Raw genomic sequence first — 25155 nt, 5'->3', positions numbered from 1 at the left:
AAGCTTCCATCCAATGTGGATCATCCATCCTACCTTGGATCATCCATCCTTTTCCAGAGTTTCCATCCCACCTTTGAGCATCTATCCCACCTGGAGCATCCATCCCAACCTGGAGCATCCACCCCACCTTGGATCATCCATCTCAATCTGGAGAATCCATCCCACCTTAGATGATCCCTCCTTTTCCAGAGCTTCCATCCCACCTTTGAGCATCTATCCCACCTGGATCATCCATCCCAATCTGGAGAATCCATCCCACCTTGGATGATCCCTCCTTTTCCAGAGCTTCCATCCCACATTGGAACATCCATCCCACCTGCATCATCCAAACCATCCTGGAGTTTCCATCCCACCTTGGATCATCCATCCCAACCTGGAGCATTCATCCTTTTCCAGAGCTTCCATCCCACCTCAAAACATCCATACCAGCCTGGAGCATGCATCCCAACCTGGAGCATCCACCTCATCCCAGAGCTTCTATCCCAGCTGGATTGTCCACCCTAACTTGGAGCATCCATCCCACCTTGGATGATCCTTCCTTTTCCAGAGCTTCCATCCCACCTCGGATCATCCACCCCACCTTGGATCATCCATCCCACTTTGGAACATCCATCTCATCCCAGAGCTTCCATCCTTTTCTGGATCATCCCTCCCATCCTGGGCCACCCCTCCCGCCCATCCCAGCGCTTCCACCCCTCTCCCTCCTCCGCCCCATTCCTGGCTCTCTCCGCCTCTTCCCGAGGCCAAACCCAGGAATTTTGGCTCATTCCAGGATTTCCCCAAGTCCCCCCTCAGCCAGGCCAGGCTGGGGCCACCCGGGGTGGGGACATCGGGGGGCCGGGTCCCCTCATCCCGCTGGGCCTGGCGGCTCTGCCCAGCTCCGAGGGGAGGGGACAGGGATGTCCCCAGTCCTTGTCCCGGCGGGATGGGGGGTCCGGAGCCCCTCCGGAGACGCCGTCCTTAGGAATAGGCCAATCCCTGGAGCGGCCGCGCCGGAGCGTGGAATTTGTCTGAGTCCTCGAAAGCTGGGTCTGGGCAGGGTGGAGACAGCGTCAGCCAGGGGACATTGGGGACATTGGGGACACTGGGGACACTGGGGACACAAGTGGCACAGGGCAGGGACATCAGGCAGGGAGTGTGGTGACACTGAGGACTCTCTGTGGGGCAGGGGGACTCGGGGTGGGTGTTGGGGACACTGGGGGCCTTGGGGACACTGGGGACACAGCAGGACAGGCCCCAGGGGTGGCACAGGGCAGCCCCAGCCATGCGCAGGCACAGGACACAGCAGTGTGGTGACACCAGGGACCCTCCATGGGGCTGGGGACAGATGTCAGGGACCCTGGGGACACTGGGGACACTGGTGGACAGGGACAGGGCTGGCACAGAGCAGAGCCCTGACCAGAGACCCAGAAAGGTGCAAGGGACACGGTGACACCGGGGACCCTCCAAGGGGCTGGGGACAGATTTCAGGGCCCCTGGGGACGGATGTCAGGGCCCCTGGGGACAGAGAGGGACACAGGTGACACAGGGCAGCCCCAGCCATGCCCAGGCACAGGACATCAGTAGTGTGCTGACAGCAGGGACCCTCCACGGGGCAGCAGCCACCCGGGGCTGGGTGTCAGGGACCTTGGGGACACTGGGGACAGAGAGGGACAAGGGTGGCACAGAGCAGAGCCCTGACCAGAGAGCCAGGAACGTGCAATGGACACGGTGACACCAGGGACCCTCCATGGGGCTGGGGCCACCCGGGGCTGGGTGTCAGGGACTGTGGTGGCCTTGGTGGCCCTGGTGGCCTTGGGGACAGGCTGACCTTGCAGGGCGCTGGCGCAGGCGGGCGGGGGGGACCCCGGCGGGCGCAGCACGGGGGCGAAGGCGCTCTTCTGCTTCACGGCCGAGATCATCGTCACCGGGGAGAAGGAGAAGCCACCCGGAGAGGAGGTGGCAGTGCCCGCGCCCGAGGTGACAGCGACGGACGAGGCGCCCAGCGGGGGACTGGCGGGCAGGACTGAGAGGGGACGGGGGTGAGACAGGGACAGCGATGGGGACAGGAGAGGGATGGGGACAGGGACGGGGATGGGGACAGGGACAGGACAGGGATGGGGACAGGAGAGGGATGGGGACAGGGACAGGGATAGGGACAGGAGAGGGATGGGGACAGGGACAGGACGGGGATGGGGATGGGGAGAGAGGCAGAGACAAGGACAGGGCCAGGATGGGGACAAGGATGGGGACAGGGACAGGACAGGGAATGGGACAGGAGAGGGATGGGGACAGGGATGGGGACAGGGAGAGGCAGACACAGGGACAAGCAGAGGGCCAGAATGGGACCAGGGAGAGAGGGAGAGACAGGGACAGGGCCAGAATGGGGCCAGGGATGGGGACAGGACAGGGAAGGGGACAAGGATAGTGACAGGCACAGGGATGGGGACAGGGAGAGAGCCAGGGACAGGGACAATGACAACGATGGGCCAGGATGGGGACAGGGACAAGGACAGGGAAGGGGACAGGGAGAGGCACAGGGATGGGGACAGGGACAAGGAGAGAGCCAGGGACAGGGACAATGATAATGATGGGCCAGGACAGGGATGGGGACAAGGACAGGGCTGTCCCACCTCAGCTGGCCATGTCCCCGCTCCCTCTTCCACCCTCAGTGGTGGCTTTGGGGCCACTCCAGTGTTGTCACACGGCTTTGGGGACCCCACAGGGCTGGCCCATGACTCTGGGGACCCCACAATGACTTTGGGGACCCCTTGTGAGGGGCCATGACTTCAGGAACGCCCCCAGGGCTGCCACACGGCTTTGGGGACCCCCAGGAACCCGCGTCCCCTCCCTCCAGGGGTGTCCCCAGGCGTGTCACTCACTGGCGTAGGGGGAGGTGGCGGTGGAGCCGTTCAGGAAGCTCGGAGGGGACCCGGGCACCCCCAGGCCGGCCATGGTGGCCCCGCCGAAGCCCCCGGTGGCCCCGGCAAAGCCGGGCTGGGGGGCCGAGCCCGGGGGGCCGAACCCCCGCGCCGGGGGCGTCCCGGGGCTGCGCGAGAACCCTGCGGGGACAGCGACACGGTGGCACCTCCTGGAGAGGGGACAGAGACACTCCGGAGCGCCCCCACCCTGCCCCGGGGACACCGCGCGGTTTGGTCACAGCCCTGCGGGGACAGCGACACGGTGGCACCCGCCGGGGAGGGGACACAGCTCCCCGAGGCCACCGAGAACCTTATGGGGAGCCCCAAGGGGACAGCCAGAGGTGGCACCTCCTGGCGAGGGGACAAAAGCCCTCTCGGCACCCCGAGGCCACCCCGAGGCCACCGCGCACCTTGGACAGAGCCCTGAGGGGACAGGGACAGGTGGCACCGCCTGCATAGGGGACACAACACCCCGAGGCCATCGCACACCTTATGGGGAGCCCTGAAGGGACAGGGATGGGTGGCACCAGCCGGGGAGGTGACAAAAACTTTCCCGCCACCCTGAGGCCACCTCACACCTTGGTCAGAGTCCTGAGGGGACAGCGACAGGTGGCACCAGGCGGGGAAGGGACAAAAGCCCTCCCGCCACCTCAAGGCCACCCCGAGGCCATCGAACACCTTGGTCAGACTCCTGGGGGGACAGGGACAGGTGGCACCTCATGGAGAGGGGACAAAAACCTTCCCGCCACCCTGAGGTGACCTCGAGGCCATCGCACACCTTATGGGGAGCCCTGAGGGGACAGCGACAGGTGGCACCAGCCGGGGAGGTGACAAAAACCTTCCCGCCACCCCGAGGCCACCCTGAGGCCACCTCACACCTTGGTCACAGCCCTGAGGGGACAGGGACGGGTGGCACCACCCAGGGAGGGGACAAAAGCCCTCCCGCCACCCCGAGGCCATCGAACACCTTGGTCACAGCCCTGAGGGGACAGGGACAGGTGGCACCACCCGGGGAGGGGACAAAAGCCCTCCCGCCACTCTGAGGTCACCGCGCACCTTGTTCGGAGCCCTGCGGGGAGTCGCCCATGGCGAGGCCGAGCTGTCCCCCAGCGAAGGAGGGGACAGTGACATGCGCGGGGGCCCTGGGGACACTGTAGAGCGCCTCGGCCACGTCGGCCGCCCGCTTCAGCAGCACGTCCTGGGGACACGGCAGCGGTGTCACCGAGGGAGGGTGGCACTGCTTGGTGGCACCTCTGGGTGTCACCCCACAGTGTCACCCCTCGATGTCACCCTGCAGTGCCACGCCTCAGTGTCACCCCACAGAGTAAGCCCTTGGTGCCACCCCGCAGTGTCACCTCTCTGTGCCACCCCACAGTGTCACCCTCCAGCATAGTGTCACCCTAAAGTGTCACCTCTCATTTTCACCCCTCGATGGTGCCCCCGCAGCGTCACCTCTTGGTGCCACCCCACAGTGCCACCCCTTGATGTCACCCTGCAGAGCCGCCCTCCAGCATAGTGTCACCTCTTGCTGTCACCCCATAGTGCCACTCCACAGTGCCACCCCACAGTGTCACCTCTTGGTGCCACCCCACAGTGCCACCCCACCACCCACAGAGCCCGGGGTGACCCTGGCATGGGCCGGGGGTGGCTGGGACTGTCCCAGCTGGTGTCACCTCCCAGGGCTGGGGAGGGGACCAGGACCCTCCAGGTGTGGCAGGGGGGACTCGAGGGTGTCCCAGGGGTGTCCCCAAGGGGTTCCCAGGGGACACTGGGGGGGGTCCCAGGGGTTGTCCTCAGGATGGGGGGTCCCAGGCAGGTTCTGAGGGTGTCCCAGGGGTGTCCCCAAGGGGTCCCCACACACCTGGTTGCTGTGGGGGACCCCATAAAGCGCCTCCACCAGGTCGGCCGCGCGCTTTAGCAGCACCTCCTGGGGACAGCGAGGGGACAGGGGAGGGGACAGAGAGGGGACAGGGAGGTCAGGGGGTGCCGCACCCCCAGTCCACACCCTATGGTCCCCCTGTGTCCCCATTTCGTGTCCCCAATGACCCCACCCCGTGTCCCCCCTGTGCCCCCCGTTCTGTGCCTCCAGTGACCACCCCCTTGTCCCCCCCCATGGTCACCCCATGTCCCCATTCTGTGTCCCCAGTGCCCCTCCTGTGTCCCCCTGGTCACCACCCCTGACCCCCCCCCTTCCATGTCCCCAATGACCCCGCCATGTCCCCATTCCGTGTCCCCAATGACCCCGCCATGTCCCCCCTGTGTCCCCAACCCCGCCCTCCCTCCCTGCCCCAAGAACTGCCACACCCAGGGGACACAACAACTGTCACCCCCTCCCTGCCCTTTGCCCCGTGTCCCCGGGGGTGTCGCTGTCACTGTCCCCCGGGGGTGTCGCTGTCCCCTACCTTGGGCAGGCGCTCGGGGTCCCCGGGGTGCCGCGGGATCACCTTCTGCAGCCGCTGGAACCCGTAATCGATGGTGGGCTCGTTCAGGGCTGGGGACAGGGGACACCGCCCTCACTGTCACACTGTCCCCATGTTCCGGGGCTAGGACATTGTCCCAGGGTCCATGGCACTGTCCCAGGTGTCTGTGTCACTGTCACAGGGGCTCTGTCCCCTTCCCGGGGTCTGCGTTCCTTTCCTGGCATTTGTGTCCCCATCCCACGAGTGCATGTCACAGTCCCAGGTGTCCCCATCCCAATTCCAGGTGTCCCCAGCCCAGGACTTTCCATCCCAATCCCAGTGGTCTCCATCCCATTCCCAGGTGTCCCCATCCCATTCTTGGTGTCCCGACTCCATTCCCAGGTGTCTCTAGCCCAACCCCAAGACTCTCTATCCCATTCTCAGGTGTCCCCACCCCAATCCCAATGTCCCCACCCCATTCCCAGGTGTCCCCAATCCCGATGTCCCCACCCCATTCCCAATGTCCCCATCTCAACCCTGGGTGTTTCCATCCCATTCCCAGGTGTCCCCACCCCAGTCTCGATGTCCCCACCCCAAGCCCAATGTCCCCATCCCAGTCCCAGGTGTCTCTATCCCAATCCCAGTTGGCCTCTTGGGATTGGGTCTCTACCCCATTCCTGGGTGGCCCTATCTCAATCCCAGGTCCCCCCATCCCAATCCCAATGTCCCCAGTCCCAATGTCCCCACCCTAGTCCCAATGTCCCCATCCCAGTCCCGATGTCCCCATCCCAGTCCCGATGTCCCCATCCCAACCCCAACATCCCCAGTCCAGTCCTGATGTCCCAGCCCCAATGTCCCCACCCCAACCGCAATGTCCCCCGTCCCAATGTCCCCATCCCAGTCCCAAGGGTCTCTATCCCAATCCCAGTGGTCTCTATCCCAATCCCAGTTGGCCTCTTGGGATTGGGTCTCTATCCCATTCCTGGGTGTTCCCATCCCAACCCCAACGTCCCCAGTCCAGACTGATGTCCCAGTCCCAATGTCCCCAGTCCCAGTGTCTCCAGTCCAGCCCTGATGTCCCCAGTCCCAATGTCCCCACCCCAACCCTGATATCCTCACCCAACCCCGATGTCCCCAGCCCCGGTGTCCCTGTCCCCGCTGTCCCTCACCGGTGTAGACGAAGCGTCCCGGGGCGCCCTTGCAGAAGTGCTTGGCCTTGTAGGACAATGTCACCTCCACGACCCCCGGGATGTGCCGGGGGGGCGTCTGCACGCGGATGGCGTGGGGGGTGATGAGCTGTGGGGTGGGGGGGGGGACACGGCCTCAGCGGTGTCCCCAGGGTGTCCCCAAGGTGTCCCCAAGGTGTCCCTGCGCCACCCCGGCCGTACCTCGCTCCACACCAGCACGGTGCCGAAGAGCACCTGGAGGCCATCGAAGAAGTTGTCCCCGATGACGATGACGGTGGCACCGCCCGTGGTCCAGCCCTCGCTGGGGCTGATGGCCTTGATGCAGGGGGTGGCTGCTGGAGGGGACAGTGACAGCCGTGAGGGGACAAGGACAGAGATGGGGGGGGGACAGGGACAGCGATGGTGGGGACAGAGGGATGGAGGGGACAGGGACAGAGATGGGGTGGAGGGGACAGGGACAGAGGGATGGGGACAGAGGGATGGAGGGGACAGGGACAGAGATGGGGTGGAGGAGGCAGGGACAGAGGGATGGGGACAGAGGGTGGAAGAATAGGGACAGCGATGGCAGGGACAGAGGGGTGGAGGGGACAGGGACAGTGATGGTGGGGACAGAGGGGGTGGCAGAACTGGGACAGTGACTGCAAGAACAGAGGGGTGGAGAGGGACAGGGAAGAGGGGACAGGCAAGGGGACATGGACTGGGAGAGGCATGGGACATGGACATGGAATGGGGACAGACGTGGGGACATGGACACATGGACATGGATGGGGACAGGCAAGGGGACACAGGGACAGGAATGGGGACATGGACATGGATGAGGACAGATGTGGGGACGTGGACACATGGACATGGATGGAGACAGGCATGGGGACACAGGGACAGGAATGGGGACATGGACATGGAATGGGGACAGACATGGGGACATGGACACATGGACATGGATGGGGACAGGCATGGGGACACAGGGACAGGAATGGGGACATGGACATGGATGAGGACAGACGTGGGGACATGGACACATGGACATGGATGGAGACAGGCATGGGGACACAGGGATAGGGACAGTGGGGTGGGGGCAGGGAAGAGGGGACAGGAATGGGGACATGGACTGGGACAGGCATGGGGACACAGGGACAGGTATGTGGACATGGAATGGGGACACAGATATGGATGGGGACATGGGCGTGGATCGTGACAGACGTGGGGACAGGCATGGGGACACAGGGACAGGTACGGGGACATGGACATGCACAGACATGGGGACGTGGCCATGGATGGGGACATGAGGGCATGGAGTGGGACAGACACGGACATGGAGTGGGACAGATATGGGGACACAGGGATGTGGCCATGGCTGGGGACACATAAATGGCCACAGGGATACGACTGGGGACAGACATAAGGACACAGATGGTGACAATCACAGGTGGCCACATGGACGTGGCTGGGGACACGCACGTGTGACCACGGTGACACAGGTGGGGACAAACAGAGGCACCCACGGACACCCAGCATGGACGGGCACAGACACTTGGGGACAGCAGGGTGGGGACACAGCTATCACCCCAGGGGGTGCCAGGCCACGCTGGGGGCTCCCAAAACTTGTCCCCAAGATGTCCCCAAGGTGGCCACGGTGATACAGGTGGGGACAGACAGACACATGCATGGATAGGTCCACCAGACATTGGGGACAGCAGGGTGGGGACACAGGGTGGGGACACAGCTATCACCCCAGGGGGTGCCAGGCCACGCTGGTAGGGTCCCAAAATTTGTCCCCAAGATGTCCCCAAGGTGGCCACGGTGATACAGATGGGGACAGAGACACCCATGGATGGGCCCACCAGACATTGGGGACAGCAGGGTGGGGACACAGGGTGGGGACACTGAGGACAGCCAGGGCCTGCCAGGTCACGCTGGCAGGGTCCCAAACATGTCCCCAAGATGTCCCCAGGTGTCCCCAAGGTGGCCACGGTGACACAGATGGGGAGGAACCCATGGACACCCAACCATAAGCGAGCACAAACATTGGGGACAGCAGGTGGGGACAGCAGGGTGGGGACAGGCCAGGCTGGCAGGGTCCCAAAACTTGTCCCCAAGATGTCCCCAGGTGGTCATGGTGACATGGATGGGGACAGACACCCATGGATAGGCCCACCAGACATTGGGGACAGCAGGGAGGGGACACAGGGATCATCCAGGGGGTGCCAGGCCACATTGGCAGGGTCCCAACACATGTCCCCAAGATGTCCCCAAGGTGGCCACGGTGACACAGATGGGGAGGAACCCATGGACACCCAACCACGGACGAGCACAAACATTGGGGACAGCAGGGTGGGGACACAGATATCGCCCCAGGGGTGCCAGGCCGCGCTGGCAGGGTCCCAACGCCTGTCCCCGAGATGTCCCCACGATGTCCCCAGGTGTCCCCTGACCTTCGGAGGGGTCGAGGCGCCGGGCGCGCCGGCCGTGCTTGGAGTTGTTGTGGACGAACATATTGTCAGACACGGCCAGGACGTGGCCGTCCACGTGCACCGTGGTGGACACCACCACCTGCGGGGACAGGGGACACGCTCACCCCGTGGTGGCCCGGCTGGGGACACCGCAGGGCCACTGGGTGCCGTGTCCCTGTAGTGTCCCAGGGGTGTCCCCTCCCCTGTCACACCACAGGGACGCTGTGTGTGGTGTCCCCATGATGTCCCCATCCCTGTCACACCACAGGGACGCTGTGTGTGGTGTCCCCATGATGTCCCCATGGTGTCCCCATCCCTGTCACAAAGCAGGGATGCTGTATGTGGTGTCCCCATGATGTCCCCATGGTGTCCCCATCCCTGTCACACCACAGGGATTCCGCGTGTGCTGTCCCCATGATGTCCCCATGGTGTCCCCATCCCTGTCACAAAGCAGGGATGCTGTGTGTGGTGTCCCCACAGTGTCCCCATCCCCTGTCACAGCACAGGGACATTGTGTGTGGTGTCCCCACAATGTCCCCACGGTGTCCCCATCCCTGTCACAGCACAAGGATTCCATGTGTGCTGTCCCCATGATGTCCCCATGGTGTCCCCATCCCTGTCACACCACAGGGACGCTGTGTGTGGTGTCCCCATGATGTCCCCATGGTGTCCCCATCCCTGTCACACCGCAGGGATGCTGTGTGTGGTGTCCCCATGATGTCCCCATGATGTCCCCATCCCTGTCACACCGCAGGGACGCTGTGTATGGTGTCCCCATGGTGTCCCCACGGTGTCCCCACCCCTGTCACAGCCCTGTCAAACCACAGGGACAATGTCTGCGCTGAGTGTGGTGTCCCCACAATGTCCCCATCGTGTCCCCATCGTGTCCCCATCCCTGTCACACCACAGTGGGCTCTGGCTGTGGTGTCCCCGTGGTGTCCCCGTGGTGTCCCCGTGGTGTCACAGCGGTGGCCCAAGGGTGGCCCCCCCATCCTGGGGTCCCCAGCCCCCCCAAGGGACCCCCCCAGGCTGCCGAGCTCCTTCCCCCAGGACACTCAGGGGACACCCAGGGGACCCCAACACCCCCCAAACCCCTTTTAGGGCCACCCTCACTCCCCCAAATTCCCCCCAGGGAAACCCAAACCCCTTTTAGGGCCGCCCCCTAAGGGACCCTCCAGAAGACCCCAAACCCCTTCTAGGGCCACCCCTTCAGGGACCCCCCCAAACCCCTTTTAGGGTCGCCCCAAGACCTCCAAGTTCCCCTCAAGGAGAACCCAAACCCCTTTTAGGGCCACCCCCAGTCCCACAGATTCCCCCCAGAGGAACCCCAAACCCCTTTTAGGGTCACCCCCACACCCCCAAATTCCCCCCAGGGAAATCCAAACCCTTTTTAGGGCCGCCCCCTAAGGAGACCTGACCCCCCTCCCAGGCCCATTTTAGGGTCACCCCCAGTCCCCCCAATTCCCCCCAGAGGACCCCAAACCCCTTTTAGGGCCACCCTGACTCCCCCAAACCCCCCTGAGGCCCCCTCAGGACCCCTCCAGGAGACCCCAAACCCCTTTTGGGGCCATCCCTTCAGGCACCTCCCCAAACCCCTTTTAGGGTCACCCCCACGCCCCCAAATTCCCCCCAGGGAAACCCAAACCCCTTTTAGGGTCACCCCCTAAGGGACCCCCCAAATCCCTTTTAGGGTCACCCCCAGTCCCACAGATTCCCCCCAGAGGACCCCAAACCCCTTTTAGGGTCACTCCCAATCGCCCAAATTCCCCCCAAGGAAATCCAAACCCTTTTTAGGGCCGCCCCTTAAGGGACCCCCCAGGCCCTTTTAGGGTCACCTTCACTACCCCAAAGTCCCCCCAGAGGACCCCAAACCCCTTCTAGGGCCACCCTGACTCCCCCAAATCCCCCCAAACCCCCCTGAGGCCCTCTCAGGACCCCTCCAGGAGACCCCAAACCCCTTCTAGGGCCACCCCTTCAGGGACCCCCCCAAATCCCTTTTAGGGTCACCCCCACGCCCCCAAATTCCCCCCAGGGAAATCCAAACCCTTTTTAGGGCCGCCCCCTAAGGGGACCCGACCCCCCCCAGGCCCATTTTAGGGTCACCCCCACTCCCCCAAATTCCCCCCAGGGGTCCCCAAATCCCTTTTAGGGTCACCCCCAGTCCCCCCCAGAGGACCCCAAACCCCTTTTAGGGCCACCCCTTCAGAGACCTCCCCAAATCCCTTTTAGGGTCACCTCAAGTCTTCCAAGTTCCCCCCAGAGGACCCCAAACCCCTTTTAGGGACACCCCCTAAGGGACCCCCCCCAGACCCTTTTTAGGGTCAACCCCACTCCCCCAAATTCCCCCCAAATTTCCCCCAAATTCCCCCCAAATCCCTCGACCCCTTTGAGAAACCCCAAATCCGCCGCCACCCTGCAAATCCCACCGCCGCCCTATAAAAAAACCCCAAATCCGGCCTGAAAACCCCAAAAATCTCCGCTCTCCCCCCCCCCCGCCAACCCCCCCCCCCCTTCCCCGGTCGCAGCTGGGTCCTGGCCCCCCCCGAAGTTCATCAGGGCTCGCTAACGAGATGTTAATTATGACATTTCGGTGATTAACGACCCCATTTGCATCGCGGCACCGGCGGCGGGAGAGCGGCGGGAAAAGGGGGGGGAATCTGTGGGGTTTGTGGGATCGGGGGGGACGGGAATAAAGGGGGGGCGGGGGGGTTCCCTTTTAGGGGATGGGGGAATGGGGGTGGCCCTAAAAGGGGTTTGGGGTCTGCTGGATGGGGTCCTGAGGGGGTTTCGAGGGGGTTTGGGGTCTCTTGGGGGGGATTTGGGGGCTGGGGGTGACCCTAAAACGGGTTTGGGCAGGGGGGTCCCTGAGGGCGTGGCCCTAAAAGGGGTTTGGGGTCCCCTGGGGGGAATTTGGGGGAGTGGGGGTGGTCTTAAAATGGGTTTGGGGTCTGCTGGAGGGGTCCTGAGGGGGTTTTGAGGGGGTTTGGGGTCTCTTGCAGGGATTTGGCGGGGCTGGGGGTGACCCTAAAACGGGTTTGGGTTTCCCTGGGGGGAACTTGGAGGTCTTGGGGTGACCCTAAAAGGGATCTGGGGTCTCTTGGGGGGAATTTGGGGGAGTGAGGGTGACCCTAAAAAGGGCCTGGGGGGGGAGGGTTCCATTACGGGGTCACCCTAAAAAAGGTTTGGATTTCCCTGGGGGGAATTTGGGCGATTTGGAGTGACCCTAAAAGGGGTTTGGGGCCCTCTGGAGGGGGTCCTGAGGGGGTTTTGAGGGGGTTTGGGGTCTCTTGGGGGGATTTGGGGTGCTGGGGGTGACCCTAAAAGGGCTTGGGCAGGGGGGTCCCTGAGGGCGTGGCCCTAAAAGGGGTTTGGGGTCCCCTGGGGGAATCTGTGGGACTGGGGGTGACCCTAAAGCGGGTTTGGGGTCTGCTGGAGGGGTCCTGAGGGGGTTTTGAGGGGATTTGGGGTCTCTTGAGGGGATTTGGCGGGGCTGGGGGTGACCCTAAAAGGGGTTTGGGAAGGTCCCTGAAGGGGTGACCCTAAAAGGGGTTTGGGGTCCTCTGGTCCTCTGGGGGGAATTTGGGGGAGTGGGGGTAACCCTAAAAGGGCTTGGGGGGGTGGCCCTAAAAGGGGTTTGGGTTTTCCTGGGGGGGATTTGGGGGAGTGAGGGTGACCCTAAAGGGGTTTGGGGGGTATCCGAGGGAAACCCTAAAGGGGTTTTCCCCGTTCGGGGGGAATCGAGTCCCCAGTTCCCCTCGACCCCTTTGGGGAATCCTTTTGGGGTCACCTGCACCTCACTCCACATTTTAGGGGTCGAAATTTGGGGGTGTTTGTATAGGGTGGTGGTAGATGATTTTTAGGGTGGTGGCGGATTTGGGATTTTTCAAATGGGTCAGGGGAACTGGGGACTTGATTCCCCTTGACCCCTACCGGAAATCTTTTTGGGGTCACCCGAACCCCTTTTTGGGGTGTCCTCCACCCTATCTGTGGTGTCCCCAAGCGTTGCCTCCAATTGTCACCCTTTATAGGGTGGCAGTGGATTTTTTAGGGTGGGGGCAGCGGATTTGGGATTTTCAAGGGGTTTGAGGGGAATTGGAGACTGGATCCTTTTGGGGTCAGATGAACCCCTTTTAGGGGTCAAAATTTGGGGTTTTTTATAGGGTGGCAGCAAATTTGGGATTTTCAAAGGGGTCAAGGCAAACTGGGGACCCAATTCCCCTCGACCCCTTTGGGAAATCTTTTTGGGGTCACCTGAAACGCTTTTTGGGATCTCCTCCACCCTCTTGGTGATGTCCCCAAGTGTGACCTTTTATAGGGTGGTGGTAAATTTTTTAGGGTGGCGGTAAATTTGGGATTTTCAAAGGGGTTGATGGGAACTGGAGACCCAATTCCCCTTGACCCCTTTAGGAAATCCTTTTGGGGTCACCTGCACCCCTTTTGGGGGCCAAAATTTGGGGTTTTTTATAGGGCGGCGATGGATTTTTTAGGGTGGCGGTAAATTTGGGATTTTCAAAGGGGTTGATGGGAACTGGGGACTCGATTCCCCTCGACCCCTTTGGGAAATCTTTTTTGGGGTCACCTGCACCCCCTTTTGGGATCTCCTCCATGATGTCCCCAAGTGTCACCTGGAAGTGTCACCTTTTATAGGGCGGCGGCAGATTTGGGATTTTCAAAGGGGTCAATTGCAACTGGAGACCCAATTCCCCTCACCCCCTTTAGGAAATCTTTTTGGGGTCACCTTAAACCCTTTTTGGGGTGCCCTCCACCCTATCTGTGGTGTCCCCAAGCGTCGCCTCGAACTGTCACCTTTTATAGGGTGGCAGTGGATTTTTTAGGGTGGGGGCAGCGGATTTGGGATTTTCAAGGGGTTTGAGGGGAATTGAAGACTTGATTCCCCTCAACCCCTTTGGGAAATCCTTTTGGGGTCACCGCACCCCTTTTTGGGCTCAAAATTTGGGCTGTTTTATAGGGCGGCGGTGGATTTTTTAGGGTAGCGGGAAATTTGGGATTTTTCAAAGGGGTCGAGGGGAATTGGGGGCTCGATTCCCCCCGAACGGGGGGAATCGAGCCCCCAATTCCCCTCGACCCCTTTGGGGAACCCTTTCGGGGTCTCCTACACCCCTTTCTGGTGTCCCCTCCACCCTCTCGGTGATGTCCCCAAGTGTCACCTGGAAGCGCCGCATGTCCCGCGGGTTCCCGGCGTTCTTCAGGCAGTTCTGGTTGCACTTGAGGAAAAACTTGAGGAAAAACCTGAAATTTTTTTTTTGGGCGGGGGGGAGAAAAAAGAGGGGACAAACGTGTCCCTCATGGTGTCCCCAATCTCAGTGTCCCCATGGTGTCCCCACTCCTGGTGTCCCCACCCCAATGTCCCGTTCTGTCCTCGTTCTGCTGTCCCTTCCTGTCACCACCCCATCATTGTCCCCATCCCGGTGTCCCCATCCCAGTGTCCCCATTCTGTCCCCATCCCAATGTCCCATTGTGTCCCCATTCTGCTGTCCCTTCTTGTCACCACCCCATCTTTGTCCCCATCCCAGTGTCCCCATCTTGGTGTCCCCCAATCTCAGTGTCCCCATGGTGTCCCCACTCCTGGTGTCCCCATCCCAGTGTTCCCATTCTGTCCCAGTTCCACTGTCCCTTCTTGTCACCACCCCATCATTGTCCCCATCCCGGTGTCCCCATCTCCATCCTGGTGTCCCCATCCTGTCCCCATCCCGGCGTTCCCGTCCCCATCCCAGTGTCCCCATTCTGTCCCTATCCTGCATCCCAATGTCCCATTGTGTCCCCGTTCCACTGTCCCTTCTTGTCACCACCCCATCATTGTCCCCATCCCCATTCTGCTGTCCCCATCCCAGTGTCCCCATCCTGTCCCCATCCCTGTCCAATTCTGTCCCCATCCCACTGTCCCCATGCCCATCCCAGTGTCCCCATCCTTATCCCAGTGTCCCCATCCCTGTCCTGCTCTGTCCCCATCCCACTGTCCCCACCCCCATCCCAGTGTCTCCACTCTGTCCCCATCCCTGTCCTACTCTGTCCCCATCCCATTGTCCCCATCCCAGTGTCCCCATCTCTATCCCAGTGTCCCCGTCCCAGTGTCCCTCCCTGTCCCCATCCCAGTGTCCCCATCTCTATCCCAGTGTCCCCATCCTGGTGTCCCTATCCTGTCCCCAGCCCAGTGTCCCCAACCCAGTGTCCCCATCCTGTCCCTCTTCCATTGTCCCCATCCAACAAAGTCACCCTGTCCCCATCCCACTGTCCCCATTCCCATGTCCCATTCTGTCCCCACCCCATTGTGCCACCCTGTCCCAATCCCACTGTCCCATCCCAGCCCAGTGTCCCCCTTGACATGGCACTGGTGACACCGCTGGGGACAACGGGGTGGAGGACACACAGGTTCCCATCCCATGTCCCTCCCTGTCCCTATCCCAGTGTCCCCATCCCATCCCAGTGTCCCTCCCTGTCCCCATCCCGCTGGGGGTGACACCAGGGTCCCTGGGAACATTGGGGACTCCTGGGCCCGTCCTTGGGGTCACACAGGGTTTGGGGACATCTGGGGGGACCCCAAGTGGGCTCAGCCCTGGGTCAGGCTGGGGGGACACGGAGGGGGATTCCAGGGAATGGGGATCCCACAAAAAAAGGGGTTACATGGAAAGGGGATCCCATAAAAAGGGGACACATAAAAAGGGGGATCCCACAAAAAAGGGGCTCCCAGGGAATGGGGATTCCACAGAAAAGGGTTCACATGAAAAGGGGATCCCATAAAAAGGGAGTCCCAGGAAAGCGGGATCTCACAAAAAAAGGGGGTCCCAGAAAAAGGGGGTCCCAAAAGAAAGGGGGATCCCACAAAAAGCAGGTCCCAAAAAAAGGGGATCCCTCGGAAAAGGGGTCTCAGCTAGAGGGGATCCCACAAAAAGGGGATCCCAGGAAAAAAGGGTCTCCGGGGGGAAAAGGATCCCAGGGACCCCACAAAAAGGGGATCCTGCAAAAAGGGGATCCCACAAACAAAGGGTCATGGGGAAAAGGATCCCACAAAAAAGGGGTTACATGGAAAGGGGGATCCCAGGGAATGGGGATCCCATAGAAAAGGGGTTTCAAGGGAAAGTTGTTCCTACAGAGAGGGGGTCCCAGGGAAAGAGATCCCACAAAAAAGCGGTCCCATGGATGAGGGGATCACAGGGAAAAGGGGATCCCACAAATCAGGGGATCCCACAAAAAGGGATCTCATGGGGAGGGCATCCCATAAAAAGGAACTGCCATGGAGGGGAGGATCCCATGGAAAGGGGGTCCCAGGGAATGGGGATCCCATGGATGAGGGGATCCCATGAAAAAAGGGCTTCCATGGAAAGGGGCATCCCACAAAAAGCAGATCCCATGAAATGGGGGTCCCACAGCGAGGGGCTCCCCATGGAAAAGGGGGATCCCTAAAAAAGGGAGATCCCAAAAAAAGGGGGATCCCAAAAAAGGGGGATCCCACAAAAAGGGGGATCCCACAAAAAGGGATCTCATTTAGAGAATCCCATGGAAAAGAGGGATCTCAAAAAAAAAAGGGGGATCCCACAGTGAGGGGCTCCCCATGGAAAGGGGGATCCCACAAAAAGGGGATCTCATTTCTAGGACCCCATGGAAAAGGGGGACCCCACAAAAAGGGGATCTCACACTGAGGGGGTCCCGACCCCACAGAAAGGGGGTCCTACCTTATGGAACAAGGCGGGAGAAGAGGGGTTCCCCCCACTCCCCACATCCCCATAATCCCATTCCCGCCCCGCGGGTGGCCATCAGGGCAATGGAGAAGCTGGAAAACGCCGGGAAACACCCCAAAAACGCCCCCAAAACACCGGGAAAACGCCCCAAAAACGGCCCCGCCACCCCCGGCACAGCGCGGCCGCGGGGGAGCCCCAAATCCCCCCAAAAAAACCCACAAAATCCCCCCTAAACCCCCCAAATCCCAGCCCCAGGTAGGGGGGCTGGGGCTGAACCCCCGCGAGTTAAAAATACGGGGCCGGCGCATTAATTAGCATCGCTAATTACCATTGAATATGCAAATGCCCGGCGCCGCTGCCGAGCACCTTCTGCTCGCGGCGCATAAATTTGAATGCGCAATTAGCATAATCGTGGCTAATTAATGAGAAGCGTCAATTTTCGCAGCCGGGTAATTTGATTAACGCCGCGAGAGGGGCACTTAGCGCGCTCTCAAACCAGCGGGGCTGGCCCGGGGGGGGACACGGGGACACGGGGGACAGGGGGGGCTGGGGACACGGCTGGGGACGCGGCTGGCCCTGCGTGACCCCCCCGGAAGGGACAGGGGACACCCCGAAAGGGACGGGGACAGGGGACACCCCAAAAGTGATGGGGATGGGGACAGGGGACAGCCCGAAAGGGATGGGGACAGGGGACACCCCAAAAGTGATGGGGATGGGGACATGGGGACAGCCCGAAAGGGATGGGGATGGGAAGAGGGGACACCCCAAAAGTGATGGGGATGGGGACAGGGGACAGCCCGAAAGGGACAGGGATGGGGACAGGAGATTGGGGACACCCCAAAAGTCCTGGGGCGAGTTGGGGACAACCCAAAAGTGATGGGAATGGGGACAGGGGACGCCCCGAAAGTGACGGGGATGGGGGACACCCCAAAAGTGATGCGGATGAGGACAGGGGATGCCCCGAAAGTGACGGGGATGGGGACAGGGGACACCCCAAAAGGGATGGGCAGAGGGGACACCCTGAAAGGGATGGGGGTGGGGAGAGGGGATTGGGGACACCCCAAAAGTGATGGGGATGGGGATGGGGACATCCCAGAAGTGTTGTGAATGGGGATAGGGGACACCCCGAAAGTGACAGGGAGGGGGGCAGGGGACACCCCAAAAGTGATAGGGATGGGGGGGACAGGTTGGGGACATGCCTGGAACTGCATGACCCCCCGAAAGGGATGGGAATGGGGACACCCCATAAGTGACTGGAATGGGGAGACGGGACACCCCAAAAGTGACGGGGATGGGGACACCCAAAAAGTGCTGGGGCAGGTTGGGGACACCCCAAAAGTGACAGGGACAGGGGATGCCCCAAAAGTGATCAGGATGGGGACAGGGGATTGGGGACACCCCAAAAGTGACAGGGATGGGGACAGGGGACACCCCAAAAGGGGTGGGAATGGGGACATGGGGACGCCCTGAAAGTGATGGGGACACCCCAAAAGTGTTGTGAATGGGGACAGAGGACACCTCAAAAGTGACTGGAATGGGGTGGGGACACCCCAAAAGTGATGGGGATGGGGACAGGGTATGGGGGACACCCCAAAAGTGATGGGGACGGGGGCGCCCCATAAGTGTTGTGAATGGGGAGAGGGAACACCCCAAAAGTGACAGGGATGGGAGGGGACAGGTTGGGGACATGCCTGGAACTGCATGATCCCCCAAAAGGGATGGGGATAGGGACAGGGGACACCCCAAAAGTCCTGGGGCGGGTTGGGGGCACCCCGAAAGTGATGGGGATGGGGGCACCCGAAAAGTGACTGGAATGGGGTGGGGACACCCCAGAAGTGATGGGAATGGGGACAGGGGACACTCCAAAAGGGACAAGAGACACCCCGAAGGGCATGGGGACAGAGCATTGGGGACACCCTGAAAGTGATGGGGACAGGGGATTGGGGACACCCCAAAAGTAATGGGGACAGGGGACATCCCGAAAGTCCTGGGGCGGGTTGGGGACACCCCTAAAGTGACGAGGATGGGGACAGAGGAAACCCCAAAAGTGATGGGGACAGGGGATTGGGGACACCCCGAAAGTGATGGGGATGGGGAGAGGGGACACCCTAAAAGTGCTGGGGTGGGATGGGGACACTCCTGCAAGTGGGTGACCCCCCAAAAGTGCTGGGGATGGGGACAGGGGACACCCCAAAAGTGCTGGAGGTGGAGACACCCCAAAAGTTCCTGAGGTGGGTTGGGGACACCCCAAAAGTCTTGTGACTGGGGACAGGGGACACCCCAAAAGTGCTGGGGATGGGGAGGGACAGGCTGGGGACACACCTGGCAATGGGTGACTCCCTAAAAGTTCTGGGTGGCTCCCAAAAGTCCTGGGAATGGGGACAGGGGACTGGGGACACCCCAAAAGTCCTGGGGAGGGTTGGGGACACGCCTGGCACTGGGGGACCCCCCAAAAGTCCTGAGGCTGAGGGGGGCACGCAGGGACATTTGGGACATTTGGGACACGGCCACCAACCATCGGGGTGTCACCTCCCAAGGGGACACCAGCCCCAGGGGGGGTCCTGTGACCCCAAAAGCGCCATCGTGGGGACAGCCCCAGGACACCTGCGTGACAGGGGACACAGGGACAATGGCAGTGACAAGGGGACAACAAGTGACAACCCCGGGCTTGGCTCGGTGGCACCAGGGAGGTGACACCAGGACAGGCAGGAAGGACCCCGGTGGGGACAGGGACAGAGGGACCACAGGGACGGGGACAGGGCCACCCTGGCATGTCCCCAACGCGCCCGGTGCCACCTCCATTATTGATGTGACATCTGTCACCCCCTGGGGACACCCGGAGTGCCCTCTGCTGTCCCTCGGCTCATCAGCATCCTGTCCCCAAGCTTGGGGACACTGCCAGTGGCTGCCACCCCCTCCAGGCCACCATGAGGTCCCCCGTGTCCCCAGTGTCCCCCGATGTCCCCAGTGTCCCTGATGTCCCCCAATGTCCCCACACCTGTCGATGATGACGGGGTCCGAGGGGGTCTCGTTGCGGTTCCCGCAGCTCTTCTTGTCACAGCAGCGGCTGGACATGGGACAGCAGGTGACATCAGGGGACATCAGGGGACATCAGGGGACAGCGAGAGCTCAGGGACCCCCAAACCCCGGGGGGGGGGGGGGGGGACACATGCCAGGTCCCCGTGTCCCACCCTGGGACCGCCCCGTCACTCAGGGGTGGGGACAGAGGGGACAGCAGGGAGGGGACACAGTGGAGGGGACACTCAGGGGTGGCACTTTGCCACCCCTTTATGGGGCTGGGGACAGATTTGGGGGTCCCGGGGGCTCTGTGTCACCCTCGGGTGGCTCTGAGGGGGTTGGGGACCCATCCCTGTCACCTCCAGGTGGCTCTGAGGGGGCTGGGGACCCGTCCCTGTCACCCTCGGGTGGCTCTGAAGGGGTTGGGGACCCACCCCGAGACTCCGTGTCCCCCCCAGGTGACACAGCAGGGCCACCCGCAGTCCCCAAGCACGAGGGGACACCGGGGATGGCCTGTCCCCTGTCGCGGGATCAATTAGCGGCGCTGCCTCGGCTCGTTAATGAGCACGGGCTCGGCGACCACGAGCTGGCACCGAAGGGACCTTGGGGACACCCCTGTCACCCCCCGGCTGTCACCTGCACATGATCTCGTGCGTCAGCAGCACCCGGCACATCTCGGGGTTCTTGTCCTGCCCCTCGTAAATGATGGCCTGGAGGGGACACCGAGGGGACAGCGGCGACACCGGGGTGGCACCGGGGAGGCGCTCCCGAGCCCCGTCACCTGCGCCACCTCCCCGCCCCCGGCCAGGTGTGGCCGCGGCGACATCCAGATGTCCCCGGCGGGTGGGGCCGGGGGGGATTTTTGGGGGGGATTTTTTTGGGGGGGATTTTTGGGGGGGTCTCAGTACCTGCTTGGACATGGAGTCAATGAGGCGGACGTACAAATCCTGCTCGGTGCGGAGCCCTGCGGGGACACCGGAGGGGTCACCCCGCTTGTCGCCTCCCCTTGGGGACACCCCAAACGCCGCACGGAACCCCCAAAGCCCCTGGCGCACCGTTGCTGTAGAGCAGCTGCAGCCGGTAGTGGATCCCGTTGTTGGTTTTCTCCCCGTTCTGCTCCTTGAGGGGTTTGGGGGACAAAATTCACGGCCAGGGGTCAGCCGGTCACTCCATGTCCCCTCCTGGTCACTCCATGTCCCTCCCACACCGTTTTGGGGTCGCTCATGCCACGATTTGGGGTCGCGCTCCGGCCTCACCGCAACTGCGAGCGGGGGCGGCCCCGCGGGAGGTTTTGGGGTGGTTTTGGGGTTTTGTGGGTTTTTTTGGTGGTTTTTTTTTGGTGGTTTTTTTTTGGGGGGGTGGTTTCGAGGTTTTGGGGTGGTTTTGGGGTTGTTTTTTTGGGGTTTCTCACCCGCTCTTTCTCCACGAAGTCGATGAAGCAGGTGCGCTCCACCTCCACGGGCTGGCCCTGGCGGTCGTACATGGCCAGCACGAAGTGGAAGAAGTTGGACTTGCGCAGGTTGGCCGGGGGCTGCTTCTCGAAGTGAGCGCGGGCCAGCGACACCCCGCTGCGACAGGGCCACGGTGTGGGGACAGCCGCGACAGCAACATGACCACAGCCCCGGCAGCGGGAACCCCAAAACCCCGGGAACCCCAAACCCCGGGAACCTCAAAACCCCGGGAACCCCAAAACCCCGGGAATCCCAGTCCTGGCGATCCTCATCCCTAGGAACCCCAATCATGGGGTTCCCCAGCACCGGAAATCCCCGGGAACCCCCAAACCCCGGGAACCCCAAAACCCCAGGAACCCCAAAACCCCGGGAACCCCAAACGCCGGGAACCCCAAAACCCCGGGAACCCCAAAACCCCGAGAACCCCCAAAACCCCGAGAACCCCAAATCCCGGGAACCCCCAAAACCCCGAGAACCCCAAACCCCGGGAACCCCAAAACCCCGGGAACCCCAAACGCCGGGAACCCCAAACGCCGGGAACCCCAAACCCCGGGAACCCCAAAACCCCGAGAACCCCCAAAACCCCGAGAGCCCCAAAACCCCGGGAACCCCGAAACCCCGGGAACCCCCCAAACCCCGAGAACCCCAAACCCCGGGAACCCCAAAACCCCGAGAACCCCAAACCCCGGGAACCCCAGTCCTGGGGATCCCCAGCACCGGGAACCCCCAAAACCCCCAAAACCCGAGAACCCCAAAACCCCGGGAACTCCAAAACCCCAAGAACCCCATCCTGGGGACCCCCAGCACCGGCAACCCCCAAAACCCCATCCTGGGGACCCCCAGCACCCCATCTTGGGGATCCTGATTGCCGAGAACCCAAATCCTGGGGACCTCCAGTACCAGGAACCCCAAAACCTCCTCCATGGGACACTGGCACCCCCAGCACCCCATCCTGGGGATCCCCATCCCCAAGAACCCCAATCCTGGGGACCCCCAACACTCTGGCATGGGGACCCCCAGCACCCCATTCCCAGGAACTCCAAAACCTCCTCCATGGGACACCAGCACCCCCAAAACCCCCTCTTGGGGACCCCCAGCACCGGGAACCCCCAAAACCCCATCCTGGGGATCCTCATTGTCGAGAACCCAAATCCTGGGGACCTCCAGTACCAGGAACCCCAAAACCCCTTCCATGGGACAGCAGCACCCCATCCTGGAGACCCCCTAAACCCCATCCCGGAGACCCCCCAAAATCTCCTCCATGGGGCACCAGCGCCCCATCCTGGGGATCCCCATCACCCCAATATTGGGACACCCAAAAACAGCACCGGGACTCCCAGACCGTCCTGCATGGGACCCCCCCCGGCACCCCTTCCCAGAACCCCAAAATCCCAAAATTCCCAAATCCCAGAACCCCAAAATCCCAAAATTCCCAAATCCCAAAACCCCAAAATCCACTCCTTGGGACCCTCGGCACCCTGGCCTAGGACCCCCAAACCTACAGCACCCTGTCCCCAGGGCCACCAGGACCCCATCCCCAGGGCCACCAGCCTGTCCCCAAGGCCACCAGGACCGTGTCCCCAAGGCCACCAGCCTGTCCCTAAGGCCACCAGCCTGTCCCCAGGACCCCCAGGATCCTGTCCCCAAGGCCACCAGCCTGTCCCTAAGGCCACCAGGATCCTGTCCCCAGGGCCACCAGCCTGTCCCCAAGGCCACCAGCCTGTCCCTAAGGCCACCAGCCTGTCCCCAGGACCCCCAGGATCCTGTCCCCAAGGCCATCAGCCTGTCCCTAAGGCCACCAGCCTGTCCCCAAGGCCACCAGGATCCTGTCCCCAAGGCCACCAGCCTGTCCCCAGGACCCCAAGGATCATGTCCCCAAGGCCACCAGCCTGTCCCCAAGGCCCCACGAGGGGGACACCCAGCACCCCCTCCCTGTCCAGGGTAGGGGACACACATGGGCACACCCTGCCCCTGGCATCGGGGACACGAGGGACAGAAGGGGACAGAAGGGGACAGAAGGGACATCCCTGAGCCCTCCCCGCCCAAGCCACCCCTCAGTGCCACCTCTGGGCTCGCCGCTGTCACCGCCGCTGTCCCTGCCCCGACACCCGCGGTGACAGGACAGTGACAGCGGAGCCACTTCAGGGACGATGGCCGCAGCACAGTCCCCGTCACTGTCACCGTGTCCTCACCCCCCTGTCCCCTCGGTGTCCCCCCGGCGGCAGTGGAGCGGGTCCCCAGTGTCACCCCCGCCACAGCCACGCACCAACCCAGCCCCTTGGCGACACCCTGGGGACATTTCTCTGAGGACAACCTCCTTCAGCTGCTCCCCGGGGTCACAAAGTGGGGGTCACAAACTGTCCCCAGGGTCACCCGTGGGGTCTCAAAGTGTCCCTAGAGACACCCGCGGGGCCACACCTGGCGAGGTGACAATACCTGTGCGCGGCCACCCCAAACGGGTCACATCATGTCCCCACACCCGCGGCGCGTCCCTTGTCCCCTCCCCGCGCTGGTGGCTTCGCTCTCAGGGTCCCACCACCCCCGCGGGGACACCTCTGTCCCCTCACTGTCCCCTCCCTACAACGGGACAGCGGCGCCCGCGGCTCCTTCCAACCCCACAAATTTCCCCAAATTGTCCCAAATGGCCCCGGTGCCGGGGGTGGCTCTGGCTGTCGCCGCTGTCCCCCGCTGTCCCCCGCCGTGTCCCCCCCGCGCTGCCGGCCCCGCCCGCCGCGTTAATTAATTATTAAAGGCAATCAAGCATTTCCAAGCAGCCGCGGCCCCGGCGCTTCCAGGAAAGCGGCGGCGGCCCCGGGCACGGCCCTAAAGCGGCTCCCGGCGGGGCTCTGGGGGCTGTGGGGACCCCGGAGCGGGGACACCGCGGAGCTCGGTGCCAAACCTTTGGGGACACTGCGGGACGGGAGCTTGAGAGGGTCCCGGCGCCAGCCCGAAGAGCAGGAACTCGGTGCCACCCCCTTGGGGACACTGCGGTGGCCATGGGGGGACGCTGGTGTTTGTGGGGTGAGGGGAGCGCCGCCCCTCGGGCAGTGTCCCCATGCGCGGTGGCACTGCCAGCATGGTGGCACGCGCCCAGGTGCCACCAGGGTGGGGACACCCCAAACTGCCCGTCCCTGTCACCAACGCCAGCCCCGGGTGTGTCCCCCCTGTCCCCCTGCGGGGCTCCCGGGGAGTTTTTGGGGACACAGGACCTGGCACTGCTGTCCCTCAGCTGTGTCACATTGTCACCCCCGGCGGTGGCTGTCACCGCGGGGGTGGCCACGCTTTGGGGTCCCCTTTGGGGTTTGGGGGGGATTCCCTGAGGTTTTCCAGCATCCCAAAGTTTTGGGGGGACCCCAGGGAGCCACCGTGTGTCCTTAGGGATGCCCCAAACCCGGCAGAGGGGACAGCAGGACAGGGGACAGGGGTGGCACTGACCCCTCCGGGCACAGGCGGGAGAGAGGGACAGGGGAGAGGGGACACTGAGGGAGGACAGGGAACGGGATCTGAGCCCCCAAAAGGGCAGGGAATGGGATCTGAGCCCCCCAAAAGGGCAGGGAATGGGATCTGAGCCCCTCAGAAAATGCAGGAATGGGATTTGAGTTCCCTGGAAAAGGCAGGAATGGGATTTGAGCCCCTCAGAAAATGCAGGGATGGGATTTGAGTTCCCTGGAAAAGGCAGGAATGGGATTTGGGCCCCCTGGAAAGGCAGGGAACGGGATCCGAGTTCCCAGGAGGACAGGGAATGGGATTAGAGCCCCCCAGAAAAGGCAGGGATGGGATTTGAGTTCCCGGGAAAAGGCAGGAATGGGATTTGAGTTCCCCAAAAGGGCAGGGAATGGGATAAGAGTCCCCCAGAAAAGGCAGGAATGGGATCTGAGTTCCCAGGAAAAGGCAGGAATGTGATTTGAGTTCCCAAAAGGGCAGAAATGGGATTTGAGCCCCTCAAAAGGGCAGGGAATGGGATTTGAGTTCCCAGGAAAAGGCAGGAATGTGATTTGAGTTCCCAGGAGGGCAGGGAATGGGATTTGAGCCCCCCAAAAGGGCAGGGAATGG

The 25155-nt window shown here is 62.4% G+C and overlaps 1 protein-coding gene across 2 annotated transcripts in view; it reads right to left on the bottom strand.

The window, feature by feature from the left end:
* Window positions 1-25155, bottom strand: part of LOC136555817 (transcription factor COE4-like) — a 29041-nt gene that overhangs the window by 1932 nt on the left and 1954 nt on the right. Inside the window, exons 3-17 of one of the 2 annotated variants that reach the window (XM_066548846.1) lie at window positions 21063-21219; window positions 20707-20770; window positions 20560-20615; window positions 20288-20361; window positions 19632-19700; window positions 14105-14186; window positions 8919-9036; window positions 6688-6821; window positions 6469-6595; window positions 5303-5391; window positions 4762-4827; window positions 3957-4098; window positions 2862-3041; window positions 1811-2005; window positions 1-1031 (exon numbers count right to left, since the gene is read on the bottom strand). The exon at window positions 1-1031 is cut by the window's left edge and continues 1932 nt beyond it. In XM_066548846.1, coding sequence (XP_066404943.1) covers window positions 961-1031; window positions 1811-2005; window positions 2862-3041; window positions 3957-4098; window positions 4762-4827; window positions 5303-5391; window positions 6469-6595; window positions 6688-6821; window positions 8919-9036; window positions 14105-14186; window positions 19632-19700; window positions 20288-20361; window positions 20560-20615; window positions 20707-20770; window positions 21063-21219 — 1624 coding nt within the window. In that variant the 3' untranslated portion in view covers window positions 1-960. The remainder of the gene's footprint in view (window positions 1032-1810; window positions 2006-2861; window positions 3042-3956; window positions 4099-4761; window positions 4828-5302; window positions 5392-6468; window positions 6596-6687; window positions 6822-8918; window positions 9037-14104; window positions 14187-19631; window positions 19701-20287; window positions 20362-20559; window positions 20616-20706; window positions 20771-21062; window positions 21220-25155) is intronic. The other variant, XM_066548847.1, reaches the window with a different exon arrangement.

This window comes from Molothrus aeneus, chromosome 4 (assembly GCF_037042795.1).
Source record: "Molothrus aeneus isolate 106 chromosome 4, BPBGC_Maene_1.0, whole genome shotgun sequence".
Taxonomy (NCBI): domain Eukaryota; kingdom Metazoa; phylum Chordata; class Aves; order Passeriformes; family Icteridae; genus Molothrus; species Molothrus aeneus.
Note: the sequence above shows the minus strand (reverse complement) of the source record. Positions and strands in the feature narration are given on the sequence as shown.